Below are 17214 nucleotides of genomic sequence, written 5' to 3'. Positions count from 1 at the left end.
TGTGTAGGTCTTAGTTTCCTCATCTGTAAAATCATCCCTAATTTCTTCATTAACAGTTAATCATTTACACACCCTAAGGTCACAGGGGTAAAGCTAGAAGGGACCCCAGAGGCCATGTGGCCCATCCTCCCTCATTTTATAGATGAGGAAGATGAGGCCCGAGGAGGTTTAAGTGATGAAACCCCAGGGTCGGGGTTTGGTCCCAAGTCCATGTCACTTCCCATTCAGCAAAATGGCATCAAAGATTTCTGACACTCAGCAGAAGTGACAAAAGCCATTCCAGCATGTAATGTGGAGCAGCAAAGAAAACAAGAAAAGGAAAAACTCCAAATCTGACATCATTGGAAAAGTGGTACCGCTGACTTCAGTGGGGCATTGCCCTGGCAGTCAGGAAGACGTAGTAGCTACACGGTCCTAGGCAAGTGGCCACCTTGTGCCTCAGTTTCCTCATCTGTAAAATGAGAAGGTTGGATTCAGTGCTCTCAAAGGTCCCTTCTGGCTCTAAATCCAAGACCCTCTGATCTCCAAAGAGTCACAGGGCTGGAGCCTGGGTTGCCTGGATTGTTTACTCTGGGGAAAGGAGGGAGAAGGGCAGAGAAGAACCCGGCCCTAAGCTGCCTGCTGGCAGGCAGTACTTGACCCTGATTAATGGAGATCCCTGTATGGACCAGAGGACATCGGACCATGGATGTAGAGCAGGAAGGGACCACACAGGCCATCTCTTCCGTCTCAAGACCAAATGAGGAGGCTGAGGTCTGGGGAGGTTAAGTTACTTGGCCAAGGTCACACAGGCAGGCGGGATCAGAGATCGAATTTGAGTCTACCATGTCAGAGAGGCTACTTGGACTGAAAAGACAAGGCCTGAATTGTTGAGTAGGGTGGGGGAGAGAATGTGTTGATATTGTGGCATTCCCATGAATCCTTATTTGTGGAGATGGCTTTTTTTTTTAATATGGTCTTGGGTGTCTACTCCCAGAAGTCTGTGCAGAGCCAATGACTCATGGAACTGAGGCTGGGAAATGATCCCTAGGTGACAACAAGGAAAACTGTCCTGTGTCTACTGGGTTTAGGGTGTGTCTGTCAGCTCAGCTGGGGGTGGAGATTCAGAAGAAAGCGGACAGGCGGAGGCAGCGGGGGATGGCAGAGAGGACCTAGCTCTGGAGTCCAAGGTCTTGGGTTCAGATCCCACAAGTGACCATCAGCAAGTCACTTAACTCACTTAACTTCTGCGGGCCTCGGTGTCCTCCTCTGTAAAACGATGAAGCTGGTCTAGATGGCCTCGGGAATCTCTTTCAGATCTAGATGGCCGATCCTTTGATCTCTTTGGGCTGAGTTTCCTCCTCTGTGAGATGAAGGATGCTTCCCTCTGGATCACAAGGAGATGCTGGCAGTCTTATCTGAAGAGGTAGTGCCTTTAGGACAGGGACAGATATCTTGGCTTCTAAGGCTGCTTCAGGCCTTCTTTGATTCTTAGATTCATAGGTTTAGAACTGAAAGGAACATTGAAGACTGTCTAATCCCACTTACTCATTAACAGGTGGTAAAACTGAGGTCTAGGGTGGTATGAAGGGGCAGAACCAAGATTTGAACTCAGATCCTCCCTCCCTAAGTCCCCCAGATGTCTCTCCATTGCCTCATACCCTCCCTAATGTGTTGGGGCCAAAGAGTAGGGGGAATGGGGAAGGGATGGGAGAACTGGATTGACTCTGTCCCCTTTGGTACTGAGAGAGCCCTCTTGCTTCCTCTCCCGGGGCCCAGGCAGCCCCTCTCCTGATCCACGTGAGCTCCTTTGCAGCTGCCAGCCACAAGAAGAAGCTGTACGTGATTGGGGGAGGACCCAACGGAAAACTGGCAACAGACAAGACTCAGTGTTACGACGCTTCGGCCAACAAGTGGTGTTTGAAGTCATCCATGCCAGTGGAGGCCAAATGCATCAATGCCGTCAGCTTCCGGGACCACATCTATGTTGTGGGTAAGTAGATTGTCAGGAACAATGTCCATCAGGACATTGATGGTCTATGAGGACCAGAAATCTAGAGCTGAAGGGAGCCCTGGAACCCATCTTGTCCAGTCCCCTCAAGTCTAGTGATGAGGAAACTGAGACTCAAGGTGAAGTGACTTGCCTAAGGTCACCCGGGTGGTAAGCATTTTAACCCAGGCAGGATTTGAACCCAGGTCCTCTGACTCCAGGGTCCATGCTCTTTCTTACCATATCGCATTGACCACAAGGAAGTCATAGGATCCTAAATCTGGATCTGGAAGAAACTTCAGAGGCCGTCAGTCAAGTCCAGCCTGCTCATTTGATTCAGCCAGTTCCATAAATGTGAGTTGTTTCTTCATTAGTTAGTTAAAAAAATTAAAAAAGAATAGCTCACACCTACATAACACGCTACGATTTGTAAAGTCCTTTAATATGTGATAACAATGAACAGACTGTTCTCAAGGCTACCTATCTGGCCCCAGTCTCTCTGCTGACCTCCAGTCTCGCATCTCCAACTGGATTTCCAGTAGCCATCTTAAACTTGGTTAATGATAAGTCTTCCTTTTTTTCTTTCTTTTTGTTTCTCCTGCAAATGTTGATGAACTGAAAGTTTGTTTTCTTGTCACATTCACCTCACCTGACCAAAAGCTGGCCCACAGTTTAAGACCTTAAAGATTCCTTAGATAAGAAGCCAGAGCAAGAACGTCAACTGTCCCTGACTCCTCGGGACCATGGAAATCTTCCTTCTCAAGTAGTTTATTTGTGAGTCCTCTACATGTAGTTTCATTTGCAGACTGACACAAGTCTGTAGCGTTTCACGGAATCTATGTCGTTAGGGGATGCTTGAGATGATGATTCTCTTTAAGTTTGTTCCATTTTTATGACATTGAAGAAAGCATAGGATTAGGAATCTATCTTTTCTTGAGTTTCCTTTCATTCTTGCCTACAAAGAAATGTTCAAGATCGCAACATTGAAACGAATTCTTTGTCACTCGAATGCAATACTGCCTGTAAGAAGGCTTGTTAGCATCTAATGATTGTTCAGGTTTTCTCCAAGGCCTAAATCTATGCTTGAGGATGATAATAAAACCTCAGTCTTTCTTCTATAATTTCCATCATGATAAATATATTTTGGCAGCAAAATACCTGCCACGTGAACTAAGGGAAGAGACATTTCTTCCATAACGCTCAATATGCATAAGACAGAACTCATTATCTATCCCCCAGATCCCCCCCCCCACCTTCCTTGTTATTGGAGAGGGTGACATTCTACTTCGTTTCCCTTGGGCTCACAACCTAGGTGTTATTGCTGTCTCTCATCACCCACATCCAAGCCGCTGCCAAGGCCTGCCAATTTTACCCTAAATATGTCTTCTTCTTTCCTCTGACACTGCCACCACTCCCTCTCTCCCTCAATATTTATCCAGCACCTACTGTGTGCCAGGCACTTGGCTAAATGTAGGCTCCCATCAGCCCAGTTCTGGACTATTGCACTAGCCTTCAGGGGGGAGGGGCGGTCTCCTTGCATCTCTCTCCACTCCAATACATCCTCTATTCAGCCACTTCAAATAATTTTCCTAAAGTTCAGGTCTGACCATCTCTCTCTCTCTCTCTCTCTCTGTGTTTCTCTTTGTCTCTCTGTCTCTATCTCTCTCTGTGTCTGTGTGTTTCTGTCTCTCTCTCTTTCTGTCTGTCTTTCTCTCTTTCTCTCTCTCTCTCTCTCTCACACCCCCCCTCAATTCACCCCCACCCTGCCCCATTCAATAAATTCCAAGGACTTCTTATCACCTCCAGGATCAAATATAAACCTCTCTGTTTGGCCCTTCACAACCAAGACCCCTCCTGTCTTCCCAGTCTTCTTACACCTCACTCCCCAGCACGTACTCTTTTGATCCAGGGACACTGGCCTCCTGGCTGTTCTAAGAAGAAGACCGTCCATCTCTCGGCTCTGGGCATTCTCTCTGGTTATCTCCAATCTCTGAGCACTCTGATCTTCCTGACTTCCCTTAAATGCCAACTAAAATGCCACCTTCTACAGGAAGCTTTCCCTCTTAATTCCAGTGCTTTCCCTCTGTTAACTATTTCCTAGTTATCCTGTCTATAGCTCACTTTGTATATATGTGTTTACAAGTTGTCCTCCACATTAGATTGTAAGCTCCTTGAGGGCAGGGACTGTCTTTTGCCTCTTTTTGTATCCCCAGTGTTTAGTACAATTCCTGGCACATAGTAGGTACTTAATAAGTATTGATTAAGGTAGGTGGTGCAAGTCCTCATAGCCCCATTGTGCAGATGGGGAAACTGAGGCTCAGAAGGGTGATTTGATTTCCTTCCTTCCCTGTGATACAGAGGAAGGCGCACTGATAGGAATGAGTGGATCTTAGGTCAAATCCCCTTCTGATGGGAATTACCTGCATGACCTTGGGCAAACCCCTTAAGTTGTCTGAGCCTTCGTCTCCCCATCACTGGCATGACGGGTCACTTTAGATGGCTTCAAAGGGCCTTTTCAGCTATGGACAGATCTTGACATCAGGACTTCTGACTCAAAGTCTAGACCTGTTTTTTAGGTTGGTATTATAGTACGTATCAAAATAATGCTGTGGGTTAATAGAAAAGCAAAGAACCAAAGAATTAAAGTGCCAACTGTGGGAAATCTCAGCTGAAACCTGGATGTAGCCAAGGTATCCGTTCAGCAGCTAACTAAAGCCTCAAGAAAGTTCTCTTTCTCAGTAAAATAAAGGGCTAGGAGACAATTGGCAACGCTCAGTCCTCAGAGTTGTGGGGTCTGCATTTTGTAGCCTTTTCTCAATCAGGAAAAACATTCTTTTTGAATGTTACATAACATACATCTAAAACAAGATAGAAAAACCACATTATAAACTTGTAGCAATGGCTATAAATACATTATCTTACATGTTTCTCATCGCCAATAGGTTGGATATGGTACATACAGAGCACAAAATTACTAAGGCGATAAAGACTAGATAAATACATGTCAGCTGTATGGTAGCATACAAGTGGCACCCCCATCTACCCACTCTAAAAAAATCATGTAGTACTGTCAGAAAAAAGTCTTAAGACCACATATTTTAACAAGAAATAAATTCAATAAAGATGAGTTATGCAGGTTTTCTCATGGCCTCAAATGAACGGACTTCTCCAGCCTTTACCTCCTAGAATACTTAGCTGCCTCCATGTGAACTGCCACCTTAAGCACCCCTGGCCTTGTCATATGCTCTACCTTTATATCCTTAGTACTTCCAGGCCTTTCCACGTGCCTTGCTACTGAGCCCTCTTAAGTGTATTGATTCCCTCAGTGAACGTGTGAGCCCTTTTCCTTCCCTCCCCTCCCTCTTCCTTCCTCCTTCCCTTCTTTTCTTTCTCCCTTCCTTCTTTCCTTCCCTCCTTCTTTCCATGGCTCAGCTTAGGTGCCGCCTCCGCCCAGACAATCCTTCCCTAATCTCTACTCCCTTCTGCTCTCTACTCTCATCTTTCTCAAATTTTCTTGTGTTTACTTCTCTGTATAAATGTATATATTATATACACACATACACACAAAATATACATATGCATGTGTTCATACACCTATGTGTGTATGTGTCATTGGTAGTGCCTCCCTCAACTAGAACGTGAATCCTTTGTGAGCCAGGACTCAGTCTCTGTTCTCTGTGCATCCCACTGCCTGGCACAGGGCTTGGCACATAGGAAGTACCAATTGTTCCACACCCCTTCAAATAGCAGCTCTTGGAGGGCGGGGGCTAGTTCCCCTTTCTGTCTCCCTGTCTCTGGTGCCCCACACACGGTAGAGGTTTTACAGATGATTTTCACTGAATCGATTTGGAGGACGGCCGGGCTGATCTGGGCGGCTCGGTGGACCTGTCCAGCACGTCAGACACCAGCCAGCATCTCTCTTGTCTCGTAGGTGGGGCCATGAAAGCCTTGTATTCGTACAGCCCTCAGGAGGACAGCTGGTGCCTGGTGACCCAGCTCAGCCAGGAGCGGGCGAGCTGCGGGATCTCCCCTTGTAACAACAGACTGTACATCACTGGGGGAAGGGATGAAAAGAATGAGGTCATTGCCACCGTGCTGTGCTGGGACACGGAGACTCAGAAGCTGACTGAGGAGTGTGTGCTCCCCCGGGGGGTCTCCCACCATGGCAGCGTCACCATCAGGAAGTCCTACACCCACATCAGGCTGATTGTCCCTGGCGCGGTTTCTGTGTGATGGGCGGAGAGGGAGGAGGGGGCAGGGTGTGTGTACAACAGGACTTCATATTTATATGGTGTGTTAAGGTTTACAAAGCCCTTGTGGAGGAGGCCGTGCAAGTACCGCCATCCACATCTAATAGATGCAAAATGAGAAGCGAAGGGGTGTGATTCTGAGGATGTGGCCAGTGTCAGAGTGGAAATTTGAACCCAGGCCTCCTGAGTCAAAGCCCAGCAGCTCTAGGGAAATGGGATGGTGACCCAAGTACATGTCCCACCTTCTTTAGGGGCAGGCTTGGATCGAGTTCAAGCGTCTTCCCTGGAAGCAGGGCCATTTGGTCCGAACCATTGGAACCCCTACTGGATGCCATCATGGGCCAAGGACTTCAAAGTCATTGGTGTCTTTGGTTACTAAATACTTTGGCTCATTTTTGGCAAAAGAGGTGAAAAATCGAAAAGGAAGTTTCAGGAAAGAACAGCCTTCAAATGCATTTAGGACATTTGGTTCTCCCATCTCCTTTTGGGAAACTTCAAGCCAAAAATCCTGTTTCATTGTGTGTGTGTGTGTGTGTGTGTGTGTGTTTTCTTCGGTTTGGTTTTTTTGTTTTGTTTTGTTTTGTTTTACTGTATCAATGTGTGGGCTTTGGTTTGGTTTTGTTTTGCGAGTGACTTAACTTTATTTATAGAACTTGCCGCTGACTCATTGTGCCTCCCTGTGATGTCATTTTGATATTTGCTACTGGGAGACACTCCTAGACTGTCAAGAGAACTCCAAGAGGTGTGTGTGCTTTCGCTTGAATCACCCCCATTGCAGGAGAACAATCTGATTTCTTTTCTGTCGGGCTTTTGGGACCTGCCCAATGTCTTAATCAGGAAAGGAAGGGTATTATGGTTTTGTTTCTGTTTTGAAATCAAACACAGTAGTCGGGCCTGGAGCTGGCCTCCAGGCCCCCAGGCAGGCAGGCCTAACCAAGATACACTACCTGGGCTCTTTCATCATGGCGGTGGTTGGGGAAAAGGTTTGGGAACTACCTGCCTGCTGGGAAAGGAAGACAATGTGCCTGGTGTTTTTTTCCCAATCAAAAACCCATCATTCTCGTCTCTACTTTGTGCTAAGTGTACAGGTTGGAACACTTGCCCCAGATCTGCCATTTCTTTATCATGTTGATGTGCAGTGCTGTGGCACGCCGGTAGAATGAAAGAAGCATAAAGCACCTACTTGTGCTAGGTGTTGGTTTACAAAGACTGAAATGAAAACAGTCTTTGCCCTCAGAAGTTTATATTCTATTGGGGAGAAGGGAGGGAAGGGGAAATGCTAACAGCTAGGAGGTTGGGGACAGTGGAGGAGGGGCAGAAAGTGACATTTTCTGAGCTTTGAAAGGATTCAAACAGGTGAATATGAGATCGTAGCATCCTACATTTTGAGCTGGAAGGGACCTTGAAACACTCCCATTTTATAGATGAGCAAACCACAAAAGAGAAGCAGTATAGGGGCAGATAGAACACTGCGTTTGGACTCAGGAGGACTTGGGTTCCAATTCCTGGACTCTACCTCAGTTTTCTCATCTGAAAAAGAGTAGGAAGGTTCCACTTGATGGACTCTCGGGTCTTTCCTAGTTCTAAGTCCCTGATCCCATGAACTGAGGCACAGAAAAGGTAAGCGATTTGCCAAGGTTATGCAAATGGAAAAGGGAGGATTTGAACCCAGGTGTTCTGACTCCAGACCAGCATTCTTTTCACAATACCATGCCACCTTTCAACAAGACCCTTTTAGGCAGGTAAACCAGCCTAGTCAGAGCAGCGAGATACTCTGAGAAAGAGACAAGAGAGAGCCTGTGCCAGGAAAGTCAAACCACCACCACCATCTTGATCACCATCTCCCTTCTGAGCCTGATGCAGATAGCCCAGGAGCTTCAGCCCCGGAGCTTTGGGAATGACAATGCTTCCAGCCCACTGCTCTTAGCCATCATCATGGGAAGATATAACCGGGGAACTGCTCTTATAGAAACTACATCCATAGCCACTGAAGACCCCCAGAAGAAAGTTCTTGTCACCCAAGGCTTGGCTCTACCAAATGGTTTAACATCAGAGACTGCTGTGATTTTTATAATGTCGTATGTCTTGTTAACAATGTCTTGTTAAATGTCATACACAATGGCATTTAACAAGAGGCATGACTATGTGCTTTGCTGCTCCATCCCAAGTACCATGGGACCTTCCCACTTGACTTGGCAACGAATCCTTCCCCATGTGTTGTCTTCCCTCATTAGAATATGAGCTCCTTGAGAGCAGGGACCATCTCTCTTTTCTATCTAGCATTTAGTACAGTGCTTTGTACACACTAGGTGTTTTATAGATACCTAATTCATTCATTCAAGAAATGGAGGACAAGCTGGGCTAAGGCATGGAAGCCGGAGAAGCCCTCAGTTTCAACTTCTGTTACAACTCCGAGAAAATTCACTTTTAGGGAATTTGATAAATTTTCATTCATTTTTGGCAGCTGGCTAATGACTTCAAAGAAATGGGTACAAATCCTGGCAGCCTTGACTATTCTACTTTGGGGTCAACAGGCCTCTAGAATCAAAGCCTGAAATCTCTTCCTTGGAGACAATGCCTTTTAATCCACATCATTGAATCCCTGACTATTCTGGGTCATTGACTTCAAATTCTGTGTGTTTTGGTTCAATTTGTCAAGAGCCATGAATAATTCTAAAGAGAATTTCAAAGAGCTTTGCTCATCCCAAGACTTTTCATCATGTTGAGGAAGCAACTTGGTTCAGAAAATTGGGGGCATCAAATAAAGTATCCTATTTTATTCTGTCTCTTTTCTGGGTGTGGTCACTATATCAGACTTTTTTTTTACTTTCGCCAAGTGAAACTTCATCTTATTTATAGATCTCGGTGGAGCAGCAGGAGCATTGCTAGGTTATGATGTTGATGGCTAACCATAGACTCCTTCCCATGTTCTGTATCCTGTCATGATATGGCTGGAAGAAGGTAATGTTGAGAGAAAAGAAAAATACATTAATAAATAAAGAAGAAATTTTGTTCTGTTAATGTTTTGGGTGTGAAGGATGTTTTCTTAACTTAAGGAAGACTCTCTGCCTTAGGAATAGGCATTAAAATATTGATACTTTGGGTCCCTGCTATGAACAGAAGGATGTGTGAAATTCACACATATTTGTGGAAAATTTAAAGACATCACTTGTGGACGCTACTAGTGATTTTTTAAATTTAATTTTTAACTTTAATTGACATCATTTATGTTTATATCACCTACATTCTCCCTCATTACCCCCCCCTTATCTTCACCATATCCTCCCTTCTTTTCTTTCCTAGAGAACCAGCCCTTATAGCAATGAAAAAAACAGAAAAAGCCAGTTCAGTGAGCGAACCCCTCATCCACGCACAGCATCGTGGGCAGTGTTCCATACCAATAGTTCCCCACCTCCGCAAAGAAGGGAGAGAGATGAATTCTCACTTCTCTTCTTTGGAGCCAAGCTTGGTCACTATGATTCTACAGATTTTGCTCATGTTTCTTTGTTACAGTCGTGTGTATTGTTTTCCTTGTTTTGCTTACTTCATCTAAGTCTTCCCTGGCCTCTCTGTATTTATCATCACTTCTTATGGGACAGTCATATTCCATTACATTCATGTAGCACAACTTGTTTACTCGTACTCCAATTGATGGGCACCTACTTTGTTTTCTTTGTTGCCACAGAAATGCTGCAGTAAATATTTTGGCATGCAGGGGGTGCCAAAAGTCTTGGTGCAATTTTAAGTTGTTAAAGCTTAAAGCTTTTTAGTTGTTAAAGCTGAAAACTGCACTACGACTTTTGGGACATGATTTGTATGGGACTTTTATTTTTATCAGTAACATCTTTGAAATAGATAATAGTCAAAACACAATGACTGAGCACCAGTAGACTTAGGTTGTATGCTAGGAATCCAAAGAGAAGGGAATCAATAATCAATTGATTAATCAACCATTTATTAAGCACCTACTCTGTGCCAGGCTCTGTGCTAGGTAATAGAGATACAGAAACAAAGATGGAAACAATCTTGGCTCTTCAGGAGATTGCATTCTAATGAGGGAGATTATGTGGAATGGGAAAGCATTTATTAAGAGCTTATTGTGTGCCAAGCACTGTGCTAAGTGCTTGGGGTTATAGACAGAAAATACAAGAAAGTTCTTGCTGTCATGGAGATCATATTCCACTAGGAGGAGATAGCACACAAAATCGGGCTCATTCTGTGTTCAGTTCATGGCAGATAGAAATACCAGATGACCACTTAGGCAGGGAAGTAGCAGGGCAGATGGCAAGGAGCCAAGCACCTTGGACAGCAATGACAGGGCTGGTGGTCCACAATCAAGAAGAGAGTGGGGCCAACGTGCCAAGTGGGATGGGGCCATGGGATACCTCCAGAAAAGGGGGAATGTGAAGGTCAGAGCTCAGCTGATAGTGGCCTTTATGAAGTGGGAACTGGGCAATTTGGCAATGAGGGCCGGCTTGGGGAAGGGAAAGATCTGTGGCGCCCCTCAGTTCAGTTGGAGGAGGGAAACACTACTCCTGGGTGGGGGTGGAAGAGTGATTACGTAGGGTTTTATAGAAAATATGGGTCCCCAACCTGGGCTTTGAAAGAAAAGCAGGATTTCATCAAACAGGATGTTTGAGAATAGGTGTGAAACATCACCTGTCAGCTGCCTTGGATAATTTTGCTGAAAAGTTTTCATATATATTATCGTGGGGTTTTTTTTTTTTGAGAGTAGGGCTCCCTTTTGCCCTTCATTCCTTCCTAAGTAGCCTGGTGGTCCTCTACTGCTGGAACCTCACCATATGGTCTTCCCCCATTAGAATGTAAGCTCCTTGAGGACAGGGACTTGGACTCCAACAACCCTGTGGGGTAGATGCTATTATTATTATTATTGTGCCCATTTTACAGATGAAGAAAATGGGGCTGAGAAAGGTTAAGTGACTTTCCTAGGGATGCATAGCTAGTAAATATCTGAGGCTGGATTTGAACTCAGATCTTCCTGACTCTCAAATCCAGCAATCCATCCACTCCACCAACTAGCCATCTCTGGGACTTTAGGGATTCCAGATGGAGTTTAGAAAATGCAGTTCAAAATGTTCCTAGTATACAGTTAGGAGTCCACCCCCAGTTTGCTTGTCCCTTTGGGGATTACTGTCACAGGCTTCTGATTCTAGGACCATTTCTGTCTCTCAGCCTGGGGAAATTAATAAAAAACAAAACAAAACATTGATTCCATACCCATGAGGTATTGCCTATGCGAAGGAGGGGCTCAGGATACAAATTTAAAAGCGAGAGTATATCTGCCCTCTAGGAGTTTACATTTTACTGGGGGAGAGGAGGAAAGGGACACGCATTTATGAAGCGCTTTCTATGTGTCCAGCACTGTCCTAAGTACTTTCTCAATATCTCATTTGTTGCTGGGGAACAGAATATGTTCATGGCTAAGTAAAGACACAATACTTTGAGAAGGGGGAGGACCCTGGTAACTTAAAGGGGCAGGGATCTCAGAAGGACCACTTCTGTTTCTGTTTGAATTATTTTGACCCGTGAGGTGAAATTTGCTTCTCAGTGGTCAGAGGCTTAGATTCAAGCAAACCTTTGGAGATGAGGAAAAGGCACTGATGATTCTGTGTGGTTCTTGGGGGGTCTCCCCAATGTGGGCATTTTATTTGTGCTTTGTCAGGGCACTGATCCAAGGGTAGGCAGCTTGGAGGTCAGGGAGTACCTCCGGGCTGTATCCTTACTCAACTCCCTTGATCATCTCACGTGTCATGGTTTTCCCTGATCCTCTTCCCAAGAGTAAGAGGTTAATTTCCTAGAAAGGAGAGTCTGCAATGATGGAATAATGCAGGTAATTTAGTCCAGGCTGCTTATGCTATAACTGCCCTGTCACCATAGAGAGTCCCAGCTATAACACCAATTAACTGTGAGGGGCTTACAGGAAGTAAGTGATGAGCAAAGCAAACTTACTTTTCTTTCTGTTGTCTCTCCACCTTCCTCCCCTCTTCCTTCCACCCCAGGCATCTTTGCTCTTCTCCCCTTTTCCTCTTTCTCTCTGTACCTTGCATCCTGCCTCAACAAGATAGCTGATCTTCACCTTCCCTCACCAAGAAGGCAAGGCACCTGAGCTGTGGGAACAGGAAGGCAGCTACCTCAGGCAATGGTCCTAGTCAGAGGATTGGCTTCTATTCCCTATGGAGATATGGAAGAATTTTTAAGAGACTGATGCTGATTCCCCAATGCTCTGCCTTTGATGATCTTATTTTTTAATTGAAACCTTCCAGAGTTTGTATTCCTTGAAGTCATATTGACTACTGGCATGTCTGAGAAGGACCAACCTACCTTCATTTTTCTTTAAAATGATGAAAATAGTAACTATCATTCTCACCTACCCAATAACTATCCTGCTTGAGAGTCTTGGTACAATCATCTCTCAATTATGATTTCAGAGACTAGTTAATATCCAGTATATGTATTATCCAGGTCTTCTCCCAAGCCAGTAACCTTTGGGGCCCCAGTTCTCTTTTAGCACCAAATGGGCTGGGAGAGGGACCATGTGATCAGGACAGAGAAAGAAGATGAAGCTCAAATCAGCCTTTCCTATTGCCATCAATAAAATATTGGATGAGGGTGAAAGTGAGGTTTTATTGATGTGCGGGCACACCCCCTGGCACCTTCTGCTGGAGCCCTACCCAAGGGGATACTTAAGTGTCTGAGACTGCAAAGGACTCTGGGAAAGGTTATTCACTGGCAGATATGGCTTTTTTTTTTCAAAAAAGAGGCTCTGAAATGAGTCTTATTTATGTCCTTTGACCTATAAATAAACCTTCGTTGCCTATCTCTGAACCTTGTGAAATGTGTGCTTGCAAGGGGCGTTTTGGACAACACCCTCACGTAGCATCACACAGGAAGTTCCCAGATTATCTGGACGGGGGCAACGAACCAGAAAAGTGAGAAACCAATGAATCCCCCAAGATGTATCCTAGCTCTTCATGTGTTGTAAGAGCTACTGACTTGTGATGACAGCTTAAATCTCTCCAGCCACACTCAAAGGAGATCAAGTTAAAGGGACCTTTGGGGTGACTGAAGATCAGCGATTTAGAGCCAGCAAGGACCTTAGAAACCATCCAATCAACACCCCACCCCCAATTTTACAGATGAGGAAACTGAGGCCCAGAAAGGGGAAGTGATTTGTCCACAGGTGCTTAGAAGAGGCCGGGTCCTCTGACTCCAAACCAAGCCGTTTTCTTCTGCAGGATACCGACCTATTTGTGAGTCACCAGGCAAATCAGAAGTCATTCCCCGAGGGAAGGAGGGAGGGAGGGAGGAAGGGAAGCTTAACCCTTGCATCACAAAATAAAAAGTACAGCCAGATAGGAGATGATCATCATATCTTCAAATACAGTCAGGTCACGTAGCTGGGGAGGATTAGGTTTCTCTGTGCAAGGAGGGGATAAACCTCAAAAGGAGGGAATTACCTGGTCAGGTAACAAGGGACAGAGACATGAGCTCTGTGGGAGAGAGCTGTAGGAACCATCCTCCCACCCCCATCAGGTGTTACTAACCTGGGGTGCATGGATTTGGTCGGAAAACAATTACATCTTCATTTCAGTATATTTGGTCTCCTTGTCCTGTGCATTTTACTTGATGCAGACACCCCACTAGTTTTAGCCTTACTCTCAAGCTCAGGAGATCCACCAGCCTGAGCCACTCTGGCAGCAAACAAGGGAGGGGGAACACACATTTATTAAACACCTACTATGTCCCAACCACTTTGCAAATATTATCTCATTTGATCCTCACAAAAACCCTAATTTACAGTTGAGGAAATGAAGGCCAATAAAAGTTGAATGACTTGCCCAGGGTCACACAGCTAGGAAGTGTCTGAAATCACATTTGAACTCAGGTCTTCCTGACTCCAAGCCCTGTGCTCTATCCACTGAGCCACCTAGCAGCCTCTACAGGGCATTATAGGGATGTGCCACCATACCCTGTTCACATTTATTGTTATAGGGGATGCCTGGGGTGGGTGGGTGGGGGGTGGGTATATCTGGAAATGAAGGTGGTGCAAAAGCAAAAGATATTGTAAATTTGTTTTCAAGAAATAAAGAATGGGTTTCAAAAAAAGAAAGAAAGAAGAAAGAAAGAAAGAAAGAAAGAAAGAAAGAAAGAAAGAAAGAAAGAAAGAAAGAAATGAAGGTTCTGCCTAGGCTCTTCCAGACTCAATTTCTCCCCTTGGTCACCTAATTCCCAGGTGACCTTTTGGACTCACTTGCTATATGAGCTCAAGATAAAAGCCCTGAACAATTCCTGAGTTACCATGTGTGTGCAAATAATATGAAACCAAACCTTATGTGACTCTCATCTAGTTCAGATCTTTCCCCAAACTGCCTTGGTCTGGAGGGCGGAAGGCCCAGGTGCCCAGGAGACAGTGATGACCAGACCTGGAGTCTTCCATCAAAAGCAGCAGATGCTCAGAAGGCAAAGCTCCCAAAGCCATAAGGAAAATTCCATGAACGCTAATTATGAGAGACAGCTTGGGGTAGCAGTGAGCAAGCTTTCCTCAAAGCCCCAGAGATCTGGATTCAAGTTCCACTTTTGACACTTACTGGCTGTGTGAGCCTGAGCAAGGCCCTTGACCTCAGAGTGTTCTGGGCATCCTTCTAAGACTAGAAGGTGCCAACCTGCATTGACAGAGGAATTTTCCTAACTTGGGAGTTTCCCTATGCCAGTGAAATCACAAGCTCTGACTCTGTCCCCTTAATTATGGCTGCCAAGATAAAACATTTCACATTTTAGACACCATCCACACAGAGGATTGTAGGCTTAGAGTTGAAAGGGATCTCAGAGACCATCTAGTCTATTCCCCTCGTTTTTTACAGATGAGAAAACTAAGGCCCAGGGAGGTTTAGTGACTTGACCAGAGTCACAGGTGGTAAGCTATGGAAGTGGGGTCTTTGAATCTAGTTTCTAGTGCAAACTGTAGCAAGCAAATTGTCATAACCCATACCAGCGATGTGAGACCCAGAGCTACCGGCAGATTAAAAGGCAATTGGGAAATATTTAATAAAAGAAATAAGGATGCAATAGAACATCATGTTAATATGTAGTTTTCCAAGTCGATATCTATCTATCTCTATCTATCTATCTATCTATCTATCTATCTATCTATCTATCTATCTATCTATCTATCTATCTATCTATTTTTTGGTGAGGCAATTGGGGTTAAGTGAGTTGCCCAGGGTCACATAGCTAGTAAGTGTCCGGTGTCTGAGACCAGATTTCAACTGCCCTGACTCCAAGACCAGAGCTCTATCCACTGCACCACCTACCTGCCCCCAAGTTGATATATATTCTGCAGGGATTCTTATGGATAACGTGGCGGCCCCCATTTCTAGATGACCCAGGCCATCACCTTCTGCCAACATCCATCCCAGGTAGTGGGATCCAAGGGGTTGGCATGCATGAGGGAAGTCTGTTCTCAACATCTGCATATCCACAGATTGGTGGGTACCTGCTACACTCAAACCAGGGGGGAACACGTTTTAGTGGGATTCTATGTGTTAGAATCCCTGGCACTCCCTACCTTCTTAGTCCATACAGGCTTCCAGATAGAAAGTCAGGGACAGAAGGTTAAAGGGCCCACTGAGGTTACTCGGGGCACTTTGACAAAGTGGGTGACAGGGTTCAGTGCTGGTCAAGGAAAGCGCTTCTGAGCTTTTCTTTACCCAGAGCCCAATGTATTTGGTTCTACGCTGGATGTCCTGCTCTCTGAGAGCTCAGGCTTTCTCTGATGCTCCTTCCTTACTGATCTGGCCTCTAAGCTCACAGCAGATAGGCCAGCACTAGGTGAAGGCTTCGTTCTGGCCAACAAGTGTATTTGCTAAAGGAAAACGAAATGAAATGTGTGACTCTCAGAGATGCAGGTCGTTTAACCTCCAGATGCCTCAGTGTTCTCAACTGCAAAACAAGGAGAGCTGCGCTCAGATGTTCCTTTCGAATCTCGGTAGGTGATCCCCTGGTACCCGGGTGTTCCAAAAGTCTTGGTGCAATAGTAAGCTTTGAAAGCCACACAAGTGGTAAATAGTAGAGGTGGGAGTTGTACTCAGGTACTCCCTCACTCTAAAAGTTCAACATGTTTTCTGCTACCTGGTTTTTCAAGTGCTGGGAAGTCTTAACCTCTGTGGAAGTCCAAGGATTTTCAGGGGTCCCTTTCTCTGTTGAAAGTGCATAATTATGTGGTACTTGTTACTTACATGACCTTCCTCATTTGTTGGGAGAGAGAGAGAGAGAGAGAGAGAGAGAGAGAGAGAGAGAGAGAGAGAGAGAGAGAGAGAGAGAGAGAGGGAGAGAGAGGGAGAGAGAGAGAGAGAGGAAGAGAGAGGGAGAAAAAGAGAGAGAAAGAGAGAGAGGAGAGAAAGAGAAAAAGAGAAAGAGAGAGAGAAAGAGAGAGAGAAAGAAAGAGAGCTAAAGAGAAAGAGAGAGGGAGAGAGAGAGAAAGAGAGAGAGAGGAAGAGAGAGAGAAAGAGAGAGAGGGAGAGAGAGAGAAAGAGAGAAGGAGAAAGAGAAAGAGAGAGAGAAAGAGAAAAAGAGAGAGAGGGAGAAAGAGAGAAAGAAAGAGGGAGAGCGAGAGAGAAAGAGAGAGAGAAAGAGAAAAAGAAAGAGAGAGAGAGAGAGAGGGAGAGATAGCTTTGGATTGAGGATTCAATGTTCTCAGTTAATAAGCATTTATTATTAAAGTCCTGCTATGTGCCAAGCAATGGAGATAGAGAGGCAACATTACACAGACCCTATCCTCAGGGAACTTAGATTCTATCAAGGGAAACAAGATGTATTCGTGTTATCTAATTATGTACAAACTACACAGAGTAAGTGATATTTCGTTCAAGGAGAGAACAGAGAAGGGCTGTTTTCAGAAAGACCTTTGGGGTAGCGAGGGGATTCTAAATTCAAGGACACATTCAGTTCAACTCCGTGAAGATGTATCCTATATGC

General features: G+C 45.0%; 1 protein-coding gene across 2 annotated transcripts in view; it reads left to right on the top strand.

Annotated features, from left to right (window-relative positions):
- KLHL6 (kelch like family member 6) overlaps positions 1-9240 on the top strand; it is a 39180-nt gene extending 29940 nt beyond the window's left edge. For both annotated transcript variants that reach the window (XM_021005760.2, XM_078154701.1), the window contains exons 6-7: positions 1759-1972; positions 5901-9240. In XM_021005760.2, the coding sequence (XP_020861419.1) occupies positions 1759-1972; positions 5901-6202 (516 nt within the window). In that variant the 3' untranslated portion in view covers positions 6203-9240. The remainder of the gene's footprint in view (positions 1-1758; positions 1973-5900) is intronic.
- The last annotated feature ends 7974 nt before the right edge of the window (positions 9241-17214 follow it).

This window comes from Phascolarctos cinereus, unplaced genomic scaffold (genome assembly GCF_003287225.1).
Source record: "Phascolarctos cinereus isolate Bilbo 61053 unplaced genomic scaffold, phaCin_HiC Scaffold_5;HRSCAF=322, whole genome shotgun sequence".
Taxonomy (NCBI): Eukaryota; Metazoa; Chordata; class Mammalia; order Diprotodontia; family Phascolarctidae; genus Phascolarctos; species Phascolarctos cinereus.
This window is presented reverse-complemented; position numbering and strand designations above follow the sequence as displayed.